Here is a 22,892-nt window from a genome sequence, read left to right as displayed (position 1 = left end):
TCAGGGGTATCTCCCGAAAGCCGTCCTTGATTCATAATCAGTGACACCACTGCTGAGGACTGGTTGTGTGCCCCATTCTCAGTGAATCATCCCAATAAACTTATGCGTTAGGTACTACTATTAGTGCCATATTTCAGCTGAAGAAACTCAAACCCAGAGAGTGAAATGACTTATCCAAGGCAATACAGGTGCGAAGTGCTGAATCCAGAATCAAACTACCGTTTCCCACATTTCAGAGCCCACTGTGCCACGCTTCCCATTTCCTGAGGAGGCCCATTCTGAAGATTGTGAAATTAGTAATCTCCTCATTCAACTGACTTTATAGTGTGGGCTTTGGAAAGCAGAACAGAGAAGAAAGCCCACCCCACACTTTTTCTGAGGTGAAGTGGGTTAAAATTGACTACATGACTGATTTTAACTTGTGTTTAATTTGCCTCTCTAGAGCTTTATGAGCAAACACAATGTTGGAAGAGTAATGGGGTGGAGGAGGGAATGGGAAGGAACTGTTCTCTGGACTAAGAAACTGCTAAAATCTTTAAATATCTCTGAACTTTTTTTTTTTTTTTTGGCTCCCTGCAATGTTTTGGTGTTTAGACTTGGTTGCCACGAGTGGACTGTTTTTAGCTGCCTAGTTCCATCTCCTCCCCTTTTAACTGTTTTCCCTTCCTTTCGCACATGCCCCAGCATGAAGTTTCCAATTCTTATCTCACTCAGCAAAAACACACCAAGGCTGGTCTGAATGTAGATTCCCCAGGCGGTTCTCCAGCGTGAAGCTTCAACAATATTCAAGTCTCTGCTTAACCCTCTTTCACTGAGGATGAACCCTTTAAATAATCCGAGCCCGTGCTTCCTTCTCAGGAGGCAGAGGCATTGTTTGCTTTGGTGCAGGGAAGCATTTTGGTCTGGGGAGCGGTTCTTGCTCCTCTAGAGGCCACAGTGTGTGCGCATTGGACATTGGGTGGCAACAACTAAGGGCAGGGTAAACTGAGGACGCACAGGACTCACATACTGCTCACTCGTCGGGCTGCACAGACCTTGGGGCTCTTCCCTTCCACTTCCCCAGTCTCTGCGATTAGCCAGGCATTTCACACGCAGGTCTCTTGGGGGTTGGGGGCAGGGAGGCAGGCAGGAGTCCTTTTGTTTTCCTTAGATAAGCGTTTCATTCACGACGGGGTGGACTTAACTTTTGTTTCTAGATTCTTAACGCTTTTAGAGTTTCAGTGGGAGAGTTAGGCAGAGAGACCCGCTGGTTCCGACTCCTATGAATAGCTGAGAACTTTTCTATCCAGGTGTGACTTGGAGATTCAAAACCAAGAATTATTAGACCGAAACAGGACTAAGAGAAACCCGAGGCACGATGGTAACGGGGGTGGGGGTGGGTGGGATGTGAATCTCTCTGTCTTAATTACCCTTCTCTTGCATTGGTTTGTGCACGCTGGTCTGTTTGTTTACCCTACGCCTGAAGTTTAATTTCCCCTTAAGGACAGGACTCAGCCTCCACAACTCTGGCTTGCGTGTATGAACCGCTCATAGTTTAAATGTAAACTGGTTGAAGATCTCTGCAGGAGTTTCCCAGAGGGATAAAGATTTCACATGTCTTCCCCCATCTCCTTGTTTCACTTTATAATGGTGCGCAGTCTCTTCCAGGCAGTAGCTAAGAAGATACAACAGATAAGTGGAGAATCCCAAACAACTTTCATTTAAATAGACAGACGCCCTCCTTTATGGTCTCTGGGTTGTACCGACGCCTGGGGTTTACCTGCCAGCTTGCCCCGGGGTTTACCAGCGGACACTTCCTCAAGAGGGCGGGTGTGCGGGTGTGGAGCGGGGACCGCCGGGCTGTGGGCGTGGGGGCTGGAAGGTGGGGCTGGGAGAGCCGTTACCATGGCGAAAAGTAAAGCAAAACAACCGCCCCACGCTTCCACGCTTCCCGCGCGACGCCGCTGGAAACCTTGTCAGGAAACGTCCTGGCGGATCCTGCGTGGAACCCCGGGGCTCCCGAACCCTCCGGGTACGGAGCGGACTTCCGAGGCCGCCCTCCGCGTTGTCCTAAGCCCAAAGCTTGGGGCCGGAGCGGGGTGTTTAGTATGAGGCTCGGGTTGGAGGGAGAGGAACCCGGGTGCGGGAGACAGTTTTTTATCTGCAGCTCTGAGGGTCTCTCTGCTCCAGGCTGCTCGGCAATCGGAGGGGCTGCGGAAAGGGTCATAGATTCCCGGGTGTGTGTGTGCAAAACTCGCGTGTGTGTGTAAAGAAGAGACAGACAGACTGATTGAACCCTCCATCATGACCGTAACAGTCGAGGGCTGCAGGTGCGCTGGAGTGGGGCTGCGGGCGAGCGAGACCCGGTCTCTGAGACCCTGTAGTTCTTACCCAAATTACCAAACTATGATCTTCGATCGCTTTTCTCCTAAGAGGCAGGTGGAAGCAGGTGTTTCTGCCGCCAGCTGTGCCCCCACACCTCACGGACGCGCAAGGAGGCGCGGGAGGCAGGTTCAGAAACATCAAGGGCCACACTGGCGTCCACACATACTCGTCTATGGGCCGTTTTGAAGGTCCCGGTTCTGCCACTCTTGAAGCCGAGACAACTAAAGTCGGGGAATACGAACCAAAACCTCATTTTAAAGATTCAAATCCAGTTCTGCTAAAGCCTCGGCTCGAATCTGGGGTCACGGGACCCAGCTTTTCCCGCCACCCGGGTTTGGAAGGAATTTCCCGGAAGGAATTTCTGCTACCGCGCCTCATTTCGGGGGCGGTCATTGCGGCCCCAGTCCAGGCGGTTCCGTCCCAGCCCAATCCGCTCTGGGCGCAGAAAAATACGCGAAAGCCGAAGAGGGCTTTTCCCTAAACAATGCGGGATAGCGAGGCGACCCCCGCCCAGCCCCGCGCGCAGAAACCAAAGCACCTTCTCTCTTCTCCTCTCCCTGGCCTCTAGGCTTCAGCCCCACTCTTGGTCGCTCAGAGATGCCTATGATTTCTCCAGGTCTCTCGTCTTTCCAGGGTCTTGTTCGTTTCACAGTCAATTTCAAACGCTTTGTGGTTGTTAAAAAATTCTAGCCCATACGGTCCCACCCTCGCCTCGGGCTCGGGCTCCCAACCCGTTCCAGGGATGGCCCGCTTGTGCACTCTTGTAGGGTGCGCAGGGGCTGCGAGCGCCTGGTGCCCGCAGAGTGCTGCCCTCCGCGCTGGGGTTAACCCACAAGACTTCTCGCGGTTCCCGCCACGGAGGTCATCCCTGGCGGTAACTGTGTGGGTTCACCGTAGGGTGCCTTTGGGCACCTCTCCCTCACCAGAGGCTAAGGCTACTGTTCCTACCCCACCCCCTACTTGCGAAGGAGGCGCTTGGCAGGGGAGGGGGTATTTTCCTGAAACTCCAGAAAATGATTACGGATTTTAGAGAAAGGACGTTTCCCAGCCTCACCTAGTCTGGGCTGCAGCCAGGACCCACCCCTTTCTTCTCTCCCCCACGAGCGCCCTCCCCCACAACCTATCCGAGGGAGAGATGCCAGCGCGGTGGAGTCATGCCGCTGGCTTGGGCACCATTGGCTCATGCCTGGAACACGCAGAGGCGAGTACGCACATCTGGCGGCCAGCCTGGGCGACTCCGGTCCTGATATGGAGAGAGAGGGCGGGCGGGTGTGTGTCCTAGCGCGCGAGACCGAGTGAACGCGCCCCAGCCCGCTCCTCCCGGAGCTTGCATCACCAGTCCCCACCTCTCCCCTCCTCCCCTATGGCCCCGCCTTCATCCCTCCTCCCTTTGCCCTGCCTAGTTCGGCTGGTTCTCGGAGGAAGCTATTAATAGCATTACGTCAGCCTGAGACTGGAGTAATCCGGGCGCGGCGCCAGCCAAAGCGCTATAAAAGGGGTGATGCAACGCACTCTCAGCCACAGTCGCACACAGCGAGGCGCGCACTCCACAGCGCTCTCCTGGCGTCGCCGCCCCAGCGGACCCGCCAACCCGCGCGCCGGCCGTGCGTCCCCGGTGCTTGCCCGCCAGCCCTACCGACAGGCATCCCGACCCCGCCCCGACCCTGCCCGCCCGCCCTCCAGACCCTGGCCGCCCCGAGTGGAGACCGGAGGTGAGCGCTGGAAGCCGAGTGAGTGAGCGCGGCGAGGGTGGCTCGCTTTCCTTCCCTTTGCGCCCGGCTAGTAACCAGTCCCGCGACCCCTGCGCCCACCCCCGACCCAGGCCCCCAGCCTCCTGCTTCGAAAGAACTCTGGCTGAATATTTCCCAGCCGCCGCTGCTTCTCGGAGCTTCAGAAAGTTTCTCGCAAAGAACTCACTTTCTCTTTTGACTCAGGGCGCGAAAGGTTCTCGGTGACCGAGAGGTGGGGCTCCCGCTTCTCTGCCGGGCTGGGAACACTGCTCCTCTCCGCCCTGGTGACTTTCTTACAAGGCTGGGAGCGAGCGTGGGAAGGTGGGTGCGCGGGGATGTCCGAGGCTCTCCTTCCTGCTCGCTGTCCCGTCCATCCCTCGCCTGGTGCCCGGGCACTGGCACTGCCGAGCCCAGCCTTCCCGAGGTCCCGCAGAGGGCAGCGGAGGCCAGCGGCTCGCCGAAGGGCTGCGCCAGGGGCCGGACGGAATGAATGGAGACTGGACAGGCGAACCGAGGTGGCGGGAGCGGCCGCTGGGAGTCGCCCTGCGCACCCGGGAGGGCCAGGCAGCAAGTTCAGCGCAGGGAGCCTGGCGCGAAAAGTTCGTTGCGATAAGTTTAGAAGTGGCCAGCGCTCGTGTAGCTGTCTTGGGGCGGAAGACCGAGAGGGCTCCGGGACAGGCTGGTGTCGGACTCCTGGGTCTGAGATTTCCTGTCCCAAGTCTCTCACGCGTTACTCCCTTACCTGTGATTCTGGCTCTTCCTCTGGCGGGTTCGCGGATTTCTCTGCTTTTCGTACCTAGAGACCCGCTGTGGGGGAAGCGAAGGTGCGAAGCCAGTTGTGCAGACAATTGAGAGACTGGCTTTATGGTCTAGTGGCCAGGACCTGAGAGCTCACACTACACTTGATGTCCTTGCGCCTCAGTATCCCCGGCTGGAAGATGGGGCACGTAGACACTACTGGTCCCTCCGCGGGTTTGCTGGCGCGAGGTGGTGGTTGGACCAGATAACCATTAAGGTCCTTATTGGCCAGAAGATTTTTAGATTCTAGAGTGGGGTGACTGAAAGGAAAGGGGCCAGTCAGGGGACTTGAATGCGGAGGGTTTCTATCTAATGTCACTGACCAGCCTCTGAGGCAATGGGGAAAGGGTGACTTCTCCATGGGGCATCTCTTCCCTTCCCAACTTTCTTTCCATTGGATTGGTTCTCCTCTGCTCCCCACACCCCATTTTCAGCTCATCTACTTACTTTTTTTCCTCCTAAGCACTTTCTTTTCTCTAATTTCATTGCCTAGAGCACATATGTTTCCTTACAAGTAAAGGAGTTGCTAAACCCTGATGGAGAAAAAAAGTGTGTGTGTGGTGGGGGAAGGGAAGGGGGCTGCCACAGGTGCTGTGTCTTATCCACACTGTGAGCCTATTGTGTTGTTTGTCACGTCTTCCAGGGCACTTATTTTGGTGTGGGTGACAGTCACATCTGTTTGTGGCCTCTGCCTCCCCAACTTTAAATGAAGGAGAAATTGATATTACTGTCCCCATGTTTTGCATTTAGCATGTGTTGTAGAATAATGCTACAGCATATAGTTTCTTGCTTTGAGGATATTCCAGACGAAGACTGCGGTGGGTGTGAGTTTTGCAGTTGTTATTGTCTGGCTGGTTTCAGAGCTAACATGGCAGGTAGCACTCTAGGCCCACAGCGTGGGTAAGATATAACACTCAGTACCTGTGGCAGTCATCCCAGCCTTTGGGTCTTTCCTGTCTTAACCCCACCCTTCTCTCTCTCTCTCTCCCTCTTGACCCTTTCTCTTCCTTGTTCTCTTTCTTCTATACTCCTTCCCTGTCTAGTCCTGTCAAAGCCTCCTCTGTGGTGGGTACCAGGTTTCTTGACTACTGACCTCTCTTCTACCTGGTCAGTGTTTCTGTTCTCCATTTGCCTTGTTGGTTGGAGCTCTGTTGGTGATGAAGCAAAATGAGCAGCTGGTGGGTGGTCAGCAGCTTGGCCTGGGCTAGACCACTCCCCAGTTTTATGCCCTTGGGCAAGTCACTTTACCTTCCTGGACCTCATTTTACTCAATTACAAATGAAGACCTGACCTAGATCATTCTAATATTAGGTGTTCTATCCCCTACGATAAAGCCAAGGATGTCTTCCTTTTTTCAGATTGGCTGGGCTTGGAGCGGGATCAGTGGCTTCAAGTGTTAACTGTCCTTGGGAGGAGGAAGTACATAGCCAGGATACCACAGAAACCAGAAATGGTTTCATGAGTGAGAACTAGTTATTTCTTAAGACCAGTGGAGACAAGCTGGGGCCAGCAAATAGAGGGGGTGGAATTGACCTGGGGTGTCAGGAGCCTGGAGGTCAATCAAAGTGCAAAAGAGGCTGCACTGACCGGAATTTCTTGAGGGTTCCATTACTTCCTGATTAATGGAGCTAAAATGCATTGACAACAACGTTGTGAGTTCTACCTGAAATGGGGAAAGTGGAATCACAGTAGTAATGACTACCCAGGATGTGTGTAAACGCACCTTCGTGAAACTCAGCCCTGTGAGGGAACCAGGGCAGGCTGTATTGGTGTCATTTCACAGACCAGGAGACAGAGGCCCTGAAAGCATGAGTGGCTGGTTGGTGGGTGCTCAGCTTGTGAGTGGTAGTGATAGGGCATGGGAGCATAGAGTCTGAGCCTGAAGCCCAGCCTTACACCTCCCGTCTTCAAGTGGGCTGGGAGAAAGACCAACATATGAAGTTAGCAAAAGACCGATACGAGCAGCGCTTAGTGGAAAGAGATGAAAATTAAAAGTGAAAATTCAATGCAGTTGTTCATAGCTACTAGGAAATAAAATCTAGGATCTGAATTTCCAGTTAAAGAAATACATGAGTTAAGTTTCACTTTCTTGAAAATGATGAAATTAGTATCAGTGATATGACATGATTTCTGATCAGAGACAATGAAGCAGAAGCAAAATGTCCTTTGTAGCAAGTCTGGACAATTTTAAGATCAATGCAGAAAGTCAACTCAGAAAATCCCAAACATATGTATTCTTTTTTCAGTGAGGGGGATGTTAGAGATTCTCAACTTTTGGGGAAAAACCTGAAGGTTTAACTTCATTTTCCTTCTAGGGGCACTGCCTGAGTCTGGGCTGAATCATACCTTAAAAGAGAATTGAGTAAAGAAGTAACTAGAAAGTATCTCAAGAAACTAAGCTTTAGCCCAGTGCCGAGAAAGCCCAGATCTCTGCAGCTACAACTACTTTACTTTCTGAAAGGCTTTTAACATTTTTACAAGCCATTTCTGTCCCCAAATAAGACCACCCAATCCTTTTCATAAAAACATTCCACACCACTGACATTCTTCAGTTTCTTTCATCAGGACTACTGAATTTACACTAAGAAAGAAAGAAAAAAATGTTCCCAAACAGCAGACCCCAAGCCTTGAGAGCTCATTAATAAACTTAGTGGGGTGGGAAAATGGAACTACACTCAACTGCTATGGAAATCAAACTCCCCATGTAGAGGGGAACCTGCTGGTCCTCCAAACAGCGGCCAGCCCAGTGGTAGCTCGGAATTCCACCCCGAACTACTAGATTTTTAATGAAGTTGGAAAGGGTGGGAAACCATGAATGCCTGGGAGAATCTGAAGCCTCTGTCTGTAGAAAGCTGGTTTGTCAGAGTTGACCACCTGCCAGAGAAGAACCCTCCCAGCGTCCTAAGGTTGTAGGATTAAATGATAGCAGAACATCAGTTCTAACTCATGATCCAGGGCTTTCGGAAGAGAGTTAGATACATTTCCTGGTTTTCTTTGAATAGTCAACGGTGCCGTTCATTGGCCTGGAATACTGGCCTCCAACAGTCTATCTCTGATCTTAAAGGGAAGTTAGAGGTCACAGTGTGCTATTCAGAAGTGTTTGAGATCAAAGTGAGTGACCAGCCCCCCTCCCACCTGGACCTCACAGAGCATCCGTCAGAGAACTAACCCTGTGCTGGAGAGATCCCTGGGAGGCCCAGGAAGAACGTACCTCCTAGCGGCATTATGTTTTCCAGGCCATATTCATGTATTATTTCCTCAACTCCTTGCACAACTCTGTGAGAAAATAGGGTGATGGTTATTAGCTTTCTTTTACAGAGGAGAAGAGGCCTTGGGAGGTATAATGATGACATATGACTACGTGGGGCTTCTGACCCTAGTCTTGGAATTTTGTGGATTAAAAAAACCCCACTTATACATATTCCAGAAAGCAGGTAGCAGCCTGCGTGTACACCTGACTTAGAGAGATCAGCAATTCATTACCTAGAGTTTAAGTTTTCCCTGTGGTTCTGTGCTTAGTCTTCCCTCCATCGCTTCAGTCCAGGACCTCCATGCGCTCCCATGCCTGCCCCTCCCCCCCCCAAGAAAAATTTGCTCTGGTTTTTTGTTTTTGCAATGTGGAATAATATTCTATAAGTTAAGCTCATGAGTTCTGGAGTCAAACCTGATTCCAAATCCTGATTCTGCCTCACACTATGACTTCATGCAAATTATTTAGCAAGTGTAAACCTCAGTTACCCTATCTATAAAATGGGGCTAGGACCTAACTCACTGATTTCGCATGAGGATTAAATGAGATAATGCACATAAGGTGTCTGGTATGAAGGAGGCACTCCTTCAATGTTAGCGATTTGCCAAAGGTCTTCCTGTCTGGCTGGCGTAGGCTAAAGACCATAGGTCCCCAGATTGAGAGGAATGCTTCAGGGGACCCCCTGCCTAGACAGTCCCCAAGCTCATCACCCCTGGATAACTGGCTGTGGCGATGTGGGAGGGCAACTGCTGCTGGAGGGAGTATGTGGCAGGGAGAGATTTATAGGGGGCTATTCCAAATTGGGACCATGAAACTATTACTGTTTCTACCCTTTATTTTCCTGTGGCCTCTCTGGATTCCCTGGCTGTAGAATGATGGAGGTAGACGGACCTCAGAAGCCATTGCTTTGACGGCTGCTTCCCCATTTCATGTATTCAGTCAGTCAGGCAGTCTCTAGTGGTCAGCAGGCATTGGGAGCAGCCGGGGCCACGCACTGGGCCAGGCTCTGGGACAGAGCGACAGGAGACCCAGTCCCAGTGCTGCGGGAGCTCTCAGCCATTTGCCAGATGAAGGCTGAGACTCAGATAGCTCAGGTCACACTGCTTCTTAGTGCCAGAGCCAGACCCAGACCCGTTGTAGCCCCTGACCAAGCCTCGCCACAGCACAGGGCTGAACAAGACGAGATCCAAATTCTTAGCTCCTCCCTTCTCTTTACTCTGAGGTCTTTGCTTCACCAACCTCAACTTTACAAAGGGGCTACTAGTCCCTCGTGACCTGAATCCCCATCCCCCAGCCCCTGCCGAGGACTGGCTCACAGAAACACACCTGCGACAGTTAACCATCCTCATTCTCATTTACTTGGATCTAACTTTCCAAGGGTGAAGTGTCAGAGATACATTTTCTAAATTCAGGGGTCCCCCACTCCTTGCTTTTCTGCCACTCATTGGCAGATCCAACTTGATTTCAGATGACTTCTGAGTTCCTTTTTGAGAAAGAGACTGGAAATGGGGTTACGTAATAGTTTCCTTTTTTTTTTTAATGTTCTTCCTCTTTCAGGACTGTTTGAGGCTATATTTGCATATGTGCATACCAGCCAAAACTAATGCTTTTGTGAATTCAAAATAGTCTGAAACGCCACCCCTGGTAAACTTAGGCATTTTATCCACATCACTGAGCTGTGTTTTTTAAGAACCTGTTTTACTTAAGCTGAGGGTGGCGTGAAATGAAAACAGAACCAAGAGCTGACGGGACATCCCCTGGGCATGGGGCTTGGGTTGGAGGTTGCAGGTGTGGGGGGACTTGGTCCCATGCCCCCAAGTCCCTAAAGTAGTTTGGGTTTCAATGTGTCTTTCAGCAAAATGATGCTTCAACACCCAGGCCAGGTCTCTGCCTCGGAAGTCAGTGCCTCTGCCATCGTCCCCTGCCTGTCCCCTCCTGGCTCACTGGTGTTTGAGGATTTTGCTAACCTGACACCCTTTGTCAAGGAAGAGCTGAGGTTCGCCATCCAGAACAAGCACCTCTGCCACCGGATGTCCTCTGCACTAGAGTCGGTCACCGTCAGCAGCAGACCTCTTGAGATGTCAGTCACCAAAGCCCAGGTAGGTTCTACCACAAGTGCTGGTTCTTTCAGCACTTATGTATCACACACCTGCGCACCTGTCACGTGCCGGGCATGCTCTCGGCAGGGGACTGCAGCGTGAATTAAACAAAACCACTGCCCTCAGGAAGCTTACGTTCTACTGGGAAGAGACAGATAATACACAAAAGAAGTAAATACATACTATGAGAGACAGGGGTGAAGGAGAAAAATACAGCAGCACAGGGGAACAGAGTGGAGTAGAGGTGGGGATGCTGTTTTAAATCAGGAGGTCGGGGATGTTTCACTGATAGAACGAAGGAGGAGAGGAAGGAGGACGTCTGGGTATCTGGAAAAAGAGCAAGAACAAGGGCATTGAGTGGGGAGTATGCTTGGTGCCTAAGGGGAGTAGCAATGTGGGCCATGTGGGCTGGGGAGTGAGGTTGGAGCTGAGCTAATAGGTGGAGGGCAGATCCGGCTGGGCCTTATAGACTATTATAAAGATACGGCCATTTACTCAGAGTGAGATGGGAAGGTTTCTGAGCAGAGGAGTGACGTGGTCTTACAGTTTCAAGTGATCCCCCAGGCTGTCATGTTAACAATGGGCAGTAGGGACAGGAGCTGAAGCAGAGCACAGAAACGAGACTGTCGCAGTGATCCACATGAGCAGAGGAGGGTCTGCATCAGCGTGGGAGCAGTGAGGGGCTGTCTGGATCTGTCTTGTAGGTAAAGCTGATTTACTGACAGATTGGGCGTGGGGTATGGCTCCCAGTGGAGGAGGATTCAAGGGTGACTCCAAAATTTCCAGCCTGACCAACTGTCAGGATGGAGCGCCCACTTGCTGCTGAGATTGGGATTGTAGGGGTTGGGTCCATCCTATTCCACATCCCAGCGGCAGCTTGGGAGAGGCAGTTGGATACGTGGGTCTGGAGTTCAGAGATGTAGAGCTGGATGTATGCGTATGGCGGTCACTTAAAGCCATGGGCTTGTTTGTATGAGATCACCTGCCGTGTCTCATCGTTTTGAAGAAGCACCAAGTGTTTGTTTTCATCACTACAAGGACCCAGGTGGCCAGACTGTGGAGCAAGGACCAGTCAGCCACGCGTACAGCCGTGTGTCATGCTCACAGCCTTGGCACCAGGTTCTGCTCCAAGTTCCCTTCTGTCTCTGACGTTTGTCCTCCTCCCCACTCGGCAACCCTTTGTAAGACCCCTGGAGTGACAGACATGGTGAGAAGTCTGGGAGGTGATTGCTGGTGAGGCTGTGGTGGCTCAAGGACTTCAGAGCTGAGGTCTTAGCTGTTTTGTTGGCCATTCCTACATGGGTGCAAGATGGGAGTGTGCCAGGCTGACTTACCTAGCATGAGCATTGCATTTGGGCAAGGAGTAGTGGAACTGGCCAAAAAGAAACTGAGTTTTAAAGGAAGTTGGTTAAGACTCTCTGTGATTCTATAAAAGGGGGTTGGGGTAATGACTCCACTATAGGACTGCTCTAAGGGTTAATTAGATTACATTTGTTAAGGGTCTAGCAGAGGACGTGGCTGATAGCTCAGTGACTGGTAGCAGGGACTGCTGTGTGATGCTGTAGCCATAAGACATCATTAGGGGCATTGGCTGGGCCTAATTAACCTCAGGGGAGGTCCTCGGTACCCAGTCCAACACTGAGCAGTGCAGGGTGGATCATGGGACACTCAAGGGCATTGTTAATTTTTTAATTAAATATCTTGAGATAACAGGATGCAATGGAAGTAGTAGGATCCCCATTAGAAGGAAAGAGAGCATTTTGGAAGGATATTGGAGGGTTCTCCAGAGGAAGAAGCAGGCAGCCTGCTTTGTGGAAACACTCCTAAAACCACCCAACCCATCCGTGATTCTGTGTTCACCAAGCGACCTTCCAATGCTAGCTCAGCTTAACAAGTAGATTTTTCTACTGGGAAGAGAGTACACCAACTGACCTCCTTGAATATCCTGATCCGCTTGGTTTCTGTAATTCTCCACTTAAAGGGAGACACCAAGCCTGTGAAACCCATCGGCATCCTGTGTGTTTGGGCAGCATGAGCCTTTTCCCCAGGTCCCGGTCACCTCTGGGAAGGCAGCCAGGTGGAACGAGGCACCTGTGGCCAGGAGAAGACACAGGCCAAGAGCCAAAGGCCTGGGTTTACATCCGGGTTTTGTAGCCTACTGGTTGCTGACCAGGAGCCGATGATCCCTGGGCCTCCCTGGGCACTACCGCTACCGGCCACTGTTACTATGACTAATAGATCAGTATTTATTTGTTGGTTGCATTCTTCATTTCCACATTAATAAACTGAGGGAATTGAATTAAATGGGCTTTAGAAAGGCTTTTCCATCTCTGACAGTGTGTGACTCTGAGATTCGCTCTGCTTTCCAGTACTTCCTCATGTGAGAAAAACCTGAATCCTCTCCCACCTATCCAAAAATACCTGTCAGGTGGTAAAGGAAATACTAGCGTTTTGAGTTCTTGATGAAGATATTGATGGTGAGGTTTAAAGCTTACATAGCACTGACTCTAAGCTGAACACTGTGCAAAGCACTTAACATATATATTCACGAATTTGACCCTCATTACAACCCTACTAGGGGAGATTGTTGATCCCATTTTACAGATGAGGAAACTGAGGCTCCAAAAGAGCATGGTAGCTTGGCCAAGGTCTCACAGGTGGTGAAGCTGGGATTCAGAGGCAATTTAGTCTAAACCCAAATGTCTGCCTGTGTGGTTCTGAGATCCAGGACGTAAAAGGGGGGATTTCTCTCATCATATTTCCCCCTTGGTCTTCGTTTCTCTAAATTGCAAGGCCTTCCATCTCAGTTCAAGCAAAGTCAGTGTCATTTAATCCAAAAGGACTAGTAATGAGTCAGAGGTGAGGTGATTATGGCATGCCAGGGTCTCTTTGGTTTGAGGTGTGGCTCCCATGCCCTTTGCCACTGTCCAGAGCAGTGATAAGTGACATGACAAGGTCTGATCTTAGCAGCCTAAGCCATCACCCACGCAGCCTGCTGGGACTGCTTCATCCCGGCTGGACTCTGGTCTCTGCGCGCCATCCAGCAGCCGGACTTTGCTGATTCCCCATCAGTCTTCAGACGAAGTCAGGATCAGAGTGAACTTCCAGAGGGCCAGATCCTAAGGCAGGACAGGGTTTTGTTCTCTGAGGAGTGCCAGGCCCGGCTCACAGTGGGGCACGGAGGAAGAGATCAGTATTTAACTGGAAGATGAATCAATGGCTGGTTCTAGTTAACCACACACCATTGGCACCGTCATGGGCTGATCAGGCCAGGTTGGTGGGGAACGGGTTAGGGTTCCTCTTCTCCAGGAGCCCCCCAGGTTTCTCCTGAGTTCAGGAAGGAGCCGCTCTGGCCCTCCAGGTGAAGACCGAGCTGAATGGGGCTGAGAAGAGTTAGGGGGAGAGAGTGGCGAGGTGATGCTCTTGAGGTCATTCCCGCTTCAAGGGGAAAGGACGTGTTTCCCAAGCAGAATCTGTTTCCTGCTCTAAAGTAGTACTGTTATCACCAATAGTTATCCATTTGAATATCAAACTCTTATTTCAAAATCCAAATGCATTTGTAAAATCAGCTCAATTTTAATTTACCAATATCGCCCATGTAATTTTAACAGTTCTTTGATTTTCATCATTCATTCTTAAAGGTGTATGTGTGTAGTGAGATTTCACACAGAAGTCTAGGGCTGTATTCCTTCTGGGTCCTTTAGCATTAGGGCTGCCCTGATTTGCCAGTTTTTGCTGCAATAAAAGGCAGTGTTTTTGAGGCAGGTCGCATTTCTTGCCTCCCATTAAACATGTCCCTCTTGAATTTTATAGGCAGCCCCTGAAGAAGACGAAAGGAAAAAAAGGCGACGGGAAAGAAATAAGATTGCAGCTGCCAAGTGCCGAAATAAGAAGAAGGAGAAGACAGAGTGTCTGCAAAAAGTGAGTGCCTGCTCGCCCCTTCCTCTCCTGCTCATGTCTGCCCCCCCCCCCCCCAACCTCGTGAAACTATGAGAAGGGAAGTTAAAACGGCCCCTACCCAGAAGTGTTTTCCCAAGACGGGTGTTGCAGCTGGGTAGCAGAGATACCAGTGGCTGAATGAGAAGATTACAAAGCTGTTTGCACAATGAATGTGACTCTGGATGTATAAAAGGCAGGTGTGTGAATTAGAAACCACCGCAGTCTCGGCCAGTCCATACACGTCCAGCAACTTCCAGGCTACAGGACATGTCATCCAGTTAAAGAGGCTTCCTTTACTCATTTTCCTAAGAAAAGGAAGCTGCCAGCTCTCATTTGGCTCACCATGAAAAGCCTTTAATTAATCTCTTCAAACAAGTTATTTCCTTAATCCACAAGCAGTGGGTACCCTTTCTTGGTGTTCCTGTGTAGCTCTTAACTCCGCAGCCCTTCTCCTTGGCTCGTCCAATAGTCTGAGCTCCTGGCTGCATTCAGCCAGCTCCCCTTTCTCAAGGGAAAGGCATCTGTGGCAGGCAGGGCGGCCGTGGTACAGTCTTTCTGGTGATTATGTGCCTTCCCCCAGGTGTGGACAGGCCAGGGCAGAGTCTTCACGCAGGTTCCACAGGTCCCCAAGGGTTCCGTTGGTTGCTTTAGGGAGTCAGTGAAAATTAAGACATTTTGCGTGTTGCCATATATATTCTTTCTGGGGAGATGAGCTTCTCAGTGAAATTCGTGACGCACAAAAGACTAAGCACCATGAGTTTGGATTTCTCCCAGCCCCTAAGGCCCTTGCAGGTCCCGAAGACGTGCACACAGGCTGTTGGACTTGGGCAAAGGAGTTCTCTGAGCTGTTGTTTTTCACTGCAGCTTCATTCCTGTTAGAGTCACAACCTGCCTCAATGTTGAGTGGAAACTCAAAGGCATCTCTGGGGAAGCCTCCAAGTTCAAAGGCTTCTCCAGAGTCTGGATTCTCCCAAACCTAATGCTGCTGTCCCGGTTTTGTGGGGCACTGTAGCATGGAGCCCAGGGCATTCCTCTGCAGCCATTCCCAGCTCGATGAGCCCTGATGTGTCCCAGGCACCTCCCTGTGGCCACCTCCTCCTTGCTGGACCTTGGCTCCATTCCTACTAACTCTGTTGCTTGTCCCCCAGGAGTCGGAGAAGCTGGAGAGTGTGAATGCTGAACTGAAGGCCCAAATTGAGGAGCTCAAGAATGAGAAGCAGCATTTGATATATATGCTGAATCTTCATCGGCCCACGTGTATTGTCCGGGCTCAGAACGGGAGGACTCCAGAAGATGAGAGAAACCTTTTTATCCAACAGATAAAAGAAGGAACATTGCAGAGCTAAGCAGCTGTGATTCTGGGGGCAATTGGGGAGTCCTCATCGAATCATCCTTCTACATCCAAAACCCTGCAGCTTTGGAGCTCTGATTTCCTGTGCACCTCTCGAATCCCAGCAGCAAAGAACCATGGAGGTGGGAGGGCTCGGTGGCTCAGCTGGGCCTCTCCACGCTGCCCCACAGTGGACTTCGGACCAGAACAAGGGCATTTTTTGCCTCAATTCCAGGATTTAGGCCTTTACATACCGGCCATTCTTGGATTGTCCTGATGGCCCCTGGTTTAGGGTCCTGCCTGCCTTCGTCTGGATTCTACAAAAACCAGGACTCCCACCATTAGGATTCATGCAAAAGAAGTGCCTGTACCTTGGGTGGGTGGGGTGGGGCCACCTGCTCCACTGCCACTGCCACAGTCGCTGGTAGGGGACGTGGAGTGAGAATGGCATTTAGCAACGTTGTGCAATGGCCAGGGTTGTGCTTCTAGCAAATATGCTGTTATGTACAGGACACACTGTGTGCAAGGCGTTTGTTTCATAACTAAGCGTTGTGCTCTCCTGATGTTTGTTCCAACAACACTGGTGTGATTTTGTCATGACTTTCCTCAGATCTGTTTCTGAGAGTTTGTGAGGGCTATCACCACATGTAGTGTCTTACAAAATGTTTCCCAGAGCTTGTCAGCTCCAGGAAAACAGAATTCTGCCGGCCAGCAATGCAGTTTTGTGCCAACGGAGAAGGCCGCCTTTCCCTTGGCACCCGGGCGTTAACACAAAATTCAAGGGCACCGCTGCAGGTCCTCTGTTGCAAACTCAGTTATCATGTCACAGGAAGAAAGCAGAAAGTCCATCTTCCAAAGGTTAGGACTCTCCGCTCAGTGACTTAGGTCCGCCGTTATTTCTAGGTGGGAAGAGCCAAAGAATATTTCATTTTCCTTGACTTGCAGGAGAAAACCACATTCACCTGCTTTGGAGACAGGTTTGAGGCAAGGTGATGCCTAGGCTTTAGCATTATTGGATGTCAATGGCATTGTTTTTGTCATGCAGATGTTTGTAGAAATCTGGCCTAGAGCATGTACAGCTGTGAGAGGTCCTTCGCACTGGCCACGAGGACGCTGGCTACTACTGTTTGTTTAAATTCTGATGTTTCTGTGAAATCCTCAGAGTGTTTCAACTTACTCAATAGTATCATTACAATTTTCTGTAAGAGAAAAATATTACTTATTTATCCTAGTTTTCCTAACCTGTCCATATAATAAATATTGGAACCAAGATACGGTAAACGTTAAGTGTTGTGCTGGTTTCTGTTCTTTTTCATGGGTTGGTTGTTGAGAGCTTGTCACTTCCCATCCCTTTCCTCTCCTTGGCTTAGGGAGGGGGTTATTTAGCTTTGGCTATTCCCCACTGTCCTTCTTTATTCTCTGGGGTAAGCTAGCTGGGGCAGTTGACTTTCAACCCTGTTCCTCAGTCTGTGGCATCTGACGCTCGATTTCTCATTAACAAACCCAGGAACACAGCACCAAATCAATCGGTTAGATCCACTGTTTGGTGTTAAGATAGAATTCTGATATGAAATCTGAATTGCTGAATATCTCCACTAGCAGTTTCACTGAATGTCCATAAGCCTCAAACACACACCTGTTGTTCACCTTGAGCCATGGACACCTTACGTTCTGCCACAGAACTCTTGAAGTAGTCCCTGGAATGTAGTAGTATGATATCCAAATGTGTGTCTCATGGTTGCAAAAAAATGTATTTCAATTATCAGAAAAGGAGGGGTGGGGATGAAAAGGAAGAAAGAATAATTTTAGAGGGGACAGGTGTGATAATTCAAAGAAAACTATTCTACCTAATTTTCTGGACTCTCCAGAGCATGTGATTCTTTAGGTCTGGAGCAGAGCCGGGCTCCCTTGCTCTTTGCCTGTGCACTTACCTAACACTCACAGGCGAGAAATAAGAATTGGCTACCCTGCTACCAATGCTGTTCTTCAGAGAGGTAGTGGCTTCGTTAAATGTTAAGATTTGTGCACACAAATGTGCCTGCTCCTTTGAACTTGTGTATGGTTCCTTTAAACTATCACCTGTGACACAGGTGTCCTAATTTTGCTGCTTTAATTGCATATCACGGGTAGTTCCTAATCTGTAAAGAGCCATCTGGTGGAAGTACCATTCACCCCTTCCTTTAGGAGATAATCTTTCCCTTATCCTGATGGAGGGGAAAAATTCCTTGCATTTACCCTCTGGTTATGGGCATAGGTGCCAAGTGTTAAGCTGCCATAGGCGATAATGGATTGGAGAGGAAGGAAGGGGCTGGTGGCTATGGCAAGAAAAATTGATCTGAGAAATGCACTGTGTATGGTTAATGGAACTGTACGTTCTTTAAACAAATGCATTAAAAATGGTTTTGTTTTCTGTAGCCAAGTTTATGTTTTCATACTTTAATAAAAAAAAAGGATGAATATGTATTTACCCTCAAATCGTTTAGTTCATCTTGTTTTACATTCGACGGAGAGGGAAAGTTGGGGGTATCTAGCTAGAAGAGCAAACTTGGATGGGACCTCCTCCAAAATCAGGCACCTAGGCTGACAATCAATGTCTTTTCATTGGGCTGCCTCTGTGGTTATGTCACATTGAATGGATGGGAAGCCCACCCTCTCTCCTGTCCTCATCCTGTCCCCATTGCCTTCCCCTGAGACCTGGCTTGACACCTGTTTCAGAGTAAAGAGCTTTAAAGGGTTCTGGCCCAGGACAGGGGTTCTGGAACTGAAACCTTCACTTTCTGCCAAAAGCTAAATGCTATTTTCCATTAAATCCTAATTTCTCCCCATGGGCTTTGAACAAACCCAAACCCAAACCAAGTTTTCTCCTCTCTTCCCCATCCCATGCCATGCTGTGTTTCCCTGAAAATAAGACCTAACTGGAAAATAAACCCTAGCATGATTTTTCAGGATGGCATACCCTGACAATAAGCCCTAATGTGTCTTTTGGAGCAAAAATTAATAAAGACCCAGTCTTATTTTCGGGGAAACAGTACTATTTGGTTGTATTCAAACAGTTTCTTGAATACAACCGTACAGTGTTTTCATGGATCTGCCCGAGGGGAAAGCTTAGGAGAGGCCAGATGTGCCCATTGAGAATCCTTCTGTCTTCTCTAACCCCAGAAGATTCTCTCTGTCTTATCAAAAACTGCTCTCAGGAAGGAATTCACAGCACAACTTAAAGGGCCGGTTGAGGACTAATGCCTATAAAAGGAACATTTACCGAGACAATATGCTCAGCACTTTATATGCATTATCTTATTTAATCCAGCAACTGTTATTATCCCCATTTTACAGATGAGGAAGTAGAGAGCTGAGGAGCTTGCTCGAGGTCACACAACTGACTTTTCTAAAGATGAAACCTATGATTTTTAACTATAAGAGTTCTGAGCAGGAGTATGTGTGTGGGGGAGGGGTGATTAATATACGCATGACATAAAATTTGCCGTTGTAACCATTTTAGAGTATACAATTTGGTGGCATTCAGTACATTCATAATACTGTGTAACCATCACCACTAGTTCCAGAATTTTTCATTACCCCAAAAGGAAATCCTGTACCTAATAAGCAGTCACAACCCATTCTCCCCTCCCTCCAGTCCTAGGCAACCAATAATCTGTCTGTCTCTGTGGATTTGCCTCTTGTGGATATTTCATATACATGGAATCATGCAATACGTGGTCTTTCATATCTGGCTTCTTTCACTTAGCATGTTGTCCAGGTTCATTCATGTTGTAGCATGCATTCCTCATTCCTTTTTATGGCTGAATAATATTCCACTGTATGGATAAACCAAATTTTGTTTATCCATTCATTTACTGATAGACAGATGTGTGTATTTTAAGCAAAAGATAGCCTTTATTCTCAAGGAACGAATTTCTAAGGTTTGATTTCAGGTATAACTTCAAATTGGGAGGTTAGAGGGCGGGAAACAGGGGTCTTCCTCCGAACTTTCAAATAACCATTTAGAAATCACTTCTCCTGTGGCCTCGCCCGGTGGGAGAGGCAGTAAGGCAGGAGGTATAATGATACATGCTCCCCACAGGGGTCAGGGCTTCCAAACCATTTCCGCATGGCCAGGAGTTTCTACAGCAAGGCCTTTGGCAGGCGCCTGGAATGGAAGCTTACGTCTCAGGGTACCCCACCACCAGCATTTCACTGGGGTCTTAAGAGAGAGTTCTAGGTTTCCACACACAAACTGTTTGCACAAGCATAATGGGGGAGGAGAACTGAGGTTAGCCCCTAGGTAAGTTAACTCCCAACTCAGGCCAGCCACTCTCTTGGGTTCTCTGCATAACATACACACACACATAGAGTTCATTATGCAACTTCTAATAACGCACAGAATGGGTCTTCTTAAGGAAAGTCGTTAACTCCATCGCGCTTGAAAACATTTGGTTGGCCGGAGCATTCTTTGTGAGGCCAAGTGCTGCAGTGGTTCAGAACAAAGCCTTTAGACTCAGCGAGATCTGCCTTCAAATACTGCCTGCACTACCACTGCTTGTGTGAGGTTAGGCAAGTGATCCAACTTCAGTAAAATGAGGATGGTAGCAACAGTACGAAACTCAATGGAGTCTTATGATCCTGTGTGTAGAACGTAGCACAGTGCCTAGAGGAAGCGATTTTTAATGTTATTATCAAAGGTCACCATGTCAACACTTACTGAGATTTTATAGAAGGACGAGCTAGGGACCAAGACTACCAACTCTAGATTATTCAATAAACGTAAACCATAAGCTCAAATGGTTCAAATGTACCCCATCATCTTCTGTTCCTATAGATTTTGTCCAGTTTTTACTGTGGTACCCCCCTGAGCCCCTGGCAGGATGGGTCTGTCCTCTCTGGAGGCAACTGGGGTGTTTCAGGGGATGATGGTGGCCCTACACTGAGGGGGCAGCTGGGGGGTGAGAAACAAAGGAGTGTGTGACAGTAACAGGTCACAAAGGGCAGCAGAGGATAAATATGGCTGCGCAGGGGGTTTAGGCTGAGTGAGGGGAGTTCACAGCCTCTCAGGGAAATAAAAAATCAGAGGCGGAGGTGAGGTGAGGCCGAAGGGGAGCCCACTCTACAATCTCTACATCCTTGAAGAGGTTCAGTCTGAGGTCCAGGCTCCCTCCAGCATCCCTACGGCAATCATCTGTGCCCCCACCCCAACCCCTGCTTCTGGGACGCTGTGAGGCAAAGGGGTTGCTGGCGGGCTGGGGTGGGGTGGAGGGACCTGCCACAGATCCATCTGTGTGACACAGGAGCACCGCTCCTCCCTCTTCTGACAACGAGACCAAGAAAGAGAAGACCCAGGGCCCCGCCTTGCCAGCCCAGCTTGTCATGAGAAAACGCAGCCATGAACAAGAGTGAGTCTCTGTTACCGTATTACACGCCCCAGAGTAGCTCTGGTGGGGGCATGTTCAATACCACCATGGGGAAACTACAGCGACAGCTGCACAAGGGAGAATATGACATCTTCAAGTACGCACCTATATTTGAGAGCGACTTTATCCAGATCACCAGAAAGGGAGAGGTGATCGATGTACACAACCGGGGCGGCATGGTGACCGTGGGCGTCGCCTCCACCAGCCCCATCCACCCACTACCAGACGTCATGCTGCTGGCCCGACAGGCGACCAGAGGTGGAAAGCATGCTGGGCGCGGCCAGGTCACCAAGAAGAAACGCCACAAGGCTGCAAAAACCTTAGAACTCACCAGGCTCCTTCCCTTGAAGTTTGTACGGATCTCCATTCATGACCGTGAGAAGCAACAGCTACGTCTGAAGTTTGCCACGGGCCGTTCCTGCTACCTACAGCTGTGTCCCCCTCTGGATGCACAGAAAGACCTCTTTGCTTATTGGGAAAAGGTCATTTACCTTCTGCGACCACCACGGGACATTAACATTGGCACCCATGCCACTCCTGCCAAGGAAACGACATGCACGCCTGTGTTTGAGGAAGGTGACAGGAGTTGCCCAGCAGCGGTCGCTTTCCAGGGGGAAGGGGAGCAGGACCAGGTCAGCACCAAAATCCTCCACGTGACCTTGGAGGTGGCTGGGGCCACCTCTGCAGCTTTTGCTGGGGGGGAGGGGACCCTATATGACTTCCACAAACCCACTGCCATGGCCGATGCAGCCACCCCCCACACAAAATCTACAGAGCTGGACCAAGTATCAGCAGCAGGGCCAACAGCAGGCGCTTTGAGCATGGCAGTAACCGAGTCTGCTGCCCCTGAACAGCTAAGCATGGCCATAGCAGGGGCAGCTACCAAGGGTCCAGGAGGAAGTAAAACCAGCATAGCCATTGCGGGCGCTGCCACCATGTCCTCGAAGAGCATTAAAATGGCCTTGGCAGGTGCTGCAAACAAGTCCTCAGAGTGTCCTTCCAGCACTAGCCTCTCTCCAGAAGCCAGCACGACCGCTGCAATTGCAAAAGCAGAACCTACCAGCAAGACTGTTGGAGAAACAGCTGATGAGGCAGCCACAGGACCTCTCATCTCGACCTTGCCCAGGGAAGGTCGCCTGAGTGAACAGGTGAGAAGGCGGCAGCGAGTGTCCCCGGGCAGGGCTGAAGCCCGCCAGAGCAGAAGGGAGCGGAGGGAAAAGGAGAGAGCTCTCAGGGGTGCCCATCACCGCAGGACTACGGAAAGCCAACACGAGGCAGAGGGGGACAAGCTGTTCCAAAAACCGCCTGGCCAGTCCTTAGCCAGACAGAGAGATGACAAAACGGAGAAAGGCCACAGCAGCCCAGGGGGCGGCAGGCATGCCCCCATCGCCAAGGAGTCAAGGACGTCTCACAAACTGGCGAGGAGCTCCACGACAAGTTCATGTTCCACAACCAAGAAACTCAACAGGATCAGCTTTTTCTTGAGGAACATCAAAGCCAATCTTACTACAAAGACCGTAGCCTCACCACACGGTAAGGATGTGGCCATCTTGACTGAGACGTCAGAGAAGAACCGCATGGAGGCCATCAAGGAGACAGCACCAGGTGGCCAGGAGCTGACAATGGCTGATAGTGTGACATCTGAGACCACGGAGACGGTGACCCTTGAAGCCCATTACTAGGACCCAGAGCTGGAAGCTGCAAAAGGGACCAGGGCGCAGGGAAGCATCTCTGGAGAGCCTAGTCCAGCTTTCCTTCCTGCAGTTTAAATAAAGAACGGTTCCACCTGAGAATGTCGTGCTGCATTCTGTCTGAATTTCTATGCCCTGGAGCCCAGTAGTGACCTCACAGTGGATTCTGTGATGTTAATTGTGAGACTCCAATGTCCAGGTACGGGCAGCCCAACCTCCCCGGTGCCCAGCAGAGCCAACAGCAGGGATCCATCTTGCCTCAATTCCTTCTGACCTTGTTCCCCAG

General features: G+C 50.0%; 2 protein-coding genes across 4 annotated transcripts; both read left to right on the top strand.

Annotated features, from left to right (window-relative positions):
• Window positions 1-3,857: 3,857 nt before the first annotated feature.
• Window positions 3,858-16,797, top strand: ATF3 (activating transcription factor 3). Of its 3 annotated transcripts, none has more exons than XM_074322158.2 (4): window positions 3,858-4,076; window positions 9,998-10,245; window positions 14,059-14,162; window positions 15,329-16,797. In XM_074322158.2, exons 2-4 carry the CDS (start codon window positions 10,002-10,004, stop codon window positions 15,524-15,526), a joined length of 546 nt encoding a protein of 181 aa, XP_074178259.1. In that variant the 5' UTR covers window positions 3,858-4,076; window positions 9,998-10,001; the 3' UTR covers window positions 15,527-16,797. The 3 variants fall into 3 exon arrangements, with proteins under 3 accessions (XP_074178259.1, XP_074178258.1, XP_019593681.2); XM_074322157.2 differs by having other exon boundaries at window positions 3,885-4,094; XM_019738122.3 differs by having other exon boundaries at window positions 3,944-4,076; window positions 9,998-10,241; window positions 14,055-14,162; window positions 15,329-15,661.
• Window positions 16,798-20,887: 4,090 nt separating this feature from the next.
• Window positions 20,888-22,640, top strand: GARIN4 (golgi associated RAB2 interactor family member 4). Its single transcript, XM_019738018.3, has one exon. The coding sequence runs from the start codon at window positions 20,888-20,890 to the stop codon at window positions 22,595-22,597; it is 1,710 nt and encodes a 569-aa protein (XP_019593577.2). The 3' UTR covers window positions 22,598-22,640.
• Window positions 22,641-22,892: the final 252 nt, after the last annotated feature.

Source organism: Rhinolophus sinicus, chromosome 11, assembly GCF_057876585.1.
Source record: "Rhinolophus sinicus isolate RSI-liver-muscle chromosome 11, RSI-T2T, whole genome shotgun sequence".
NCBI classification, from domain to species: Eukaryota; Metazoa; Chordata; class Mammalia; order Chiroptera; family Rhinolophidae; genus Rhinolophus; species Rhinolophus sinicus.
The sequence above is the reverse complement of the archived record's forward strand: the minus strand, read 5'-3'. Positions and strand labels throughout refer to the sequence as shown.

Bases quoted from the DNA above. Each gene is read 5' to 3' on its own strand.
- ATF3 (XM_074322158.2), top strand. From the start codon at position 10,002: ATGATGCTTCAACACCCAGGCCAGGTCTCTGCCTCGGAAGTCAGTGCC. The intron at 10,246-14,058 runs GTTCTACCACAA...TTTTATAGGCAG, and splicing joins AGTCACCAAAGCCCAGGTAG to CCCCTGAAGAAGACGAAAGG. The intron at 14,163-15,328 runs GTGAGTGCCTGC...CTTGTCCCCCAG, and splicing joins AGACAGAGTGTCTGCAAAAA to GAGTCGGAGAAGCTGGAGAG.
- GARIN4 (XM_019738018.3), top strand. From the start codon at position 20,888: ATGAACAAGAGTGAGTCTCTGTTACCGTATTACACGCCCCAGAGTAGC.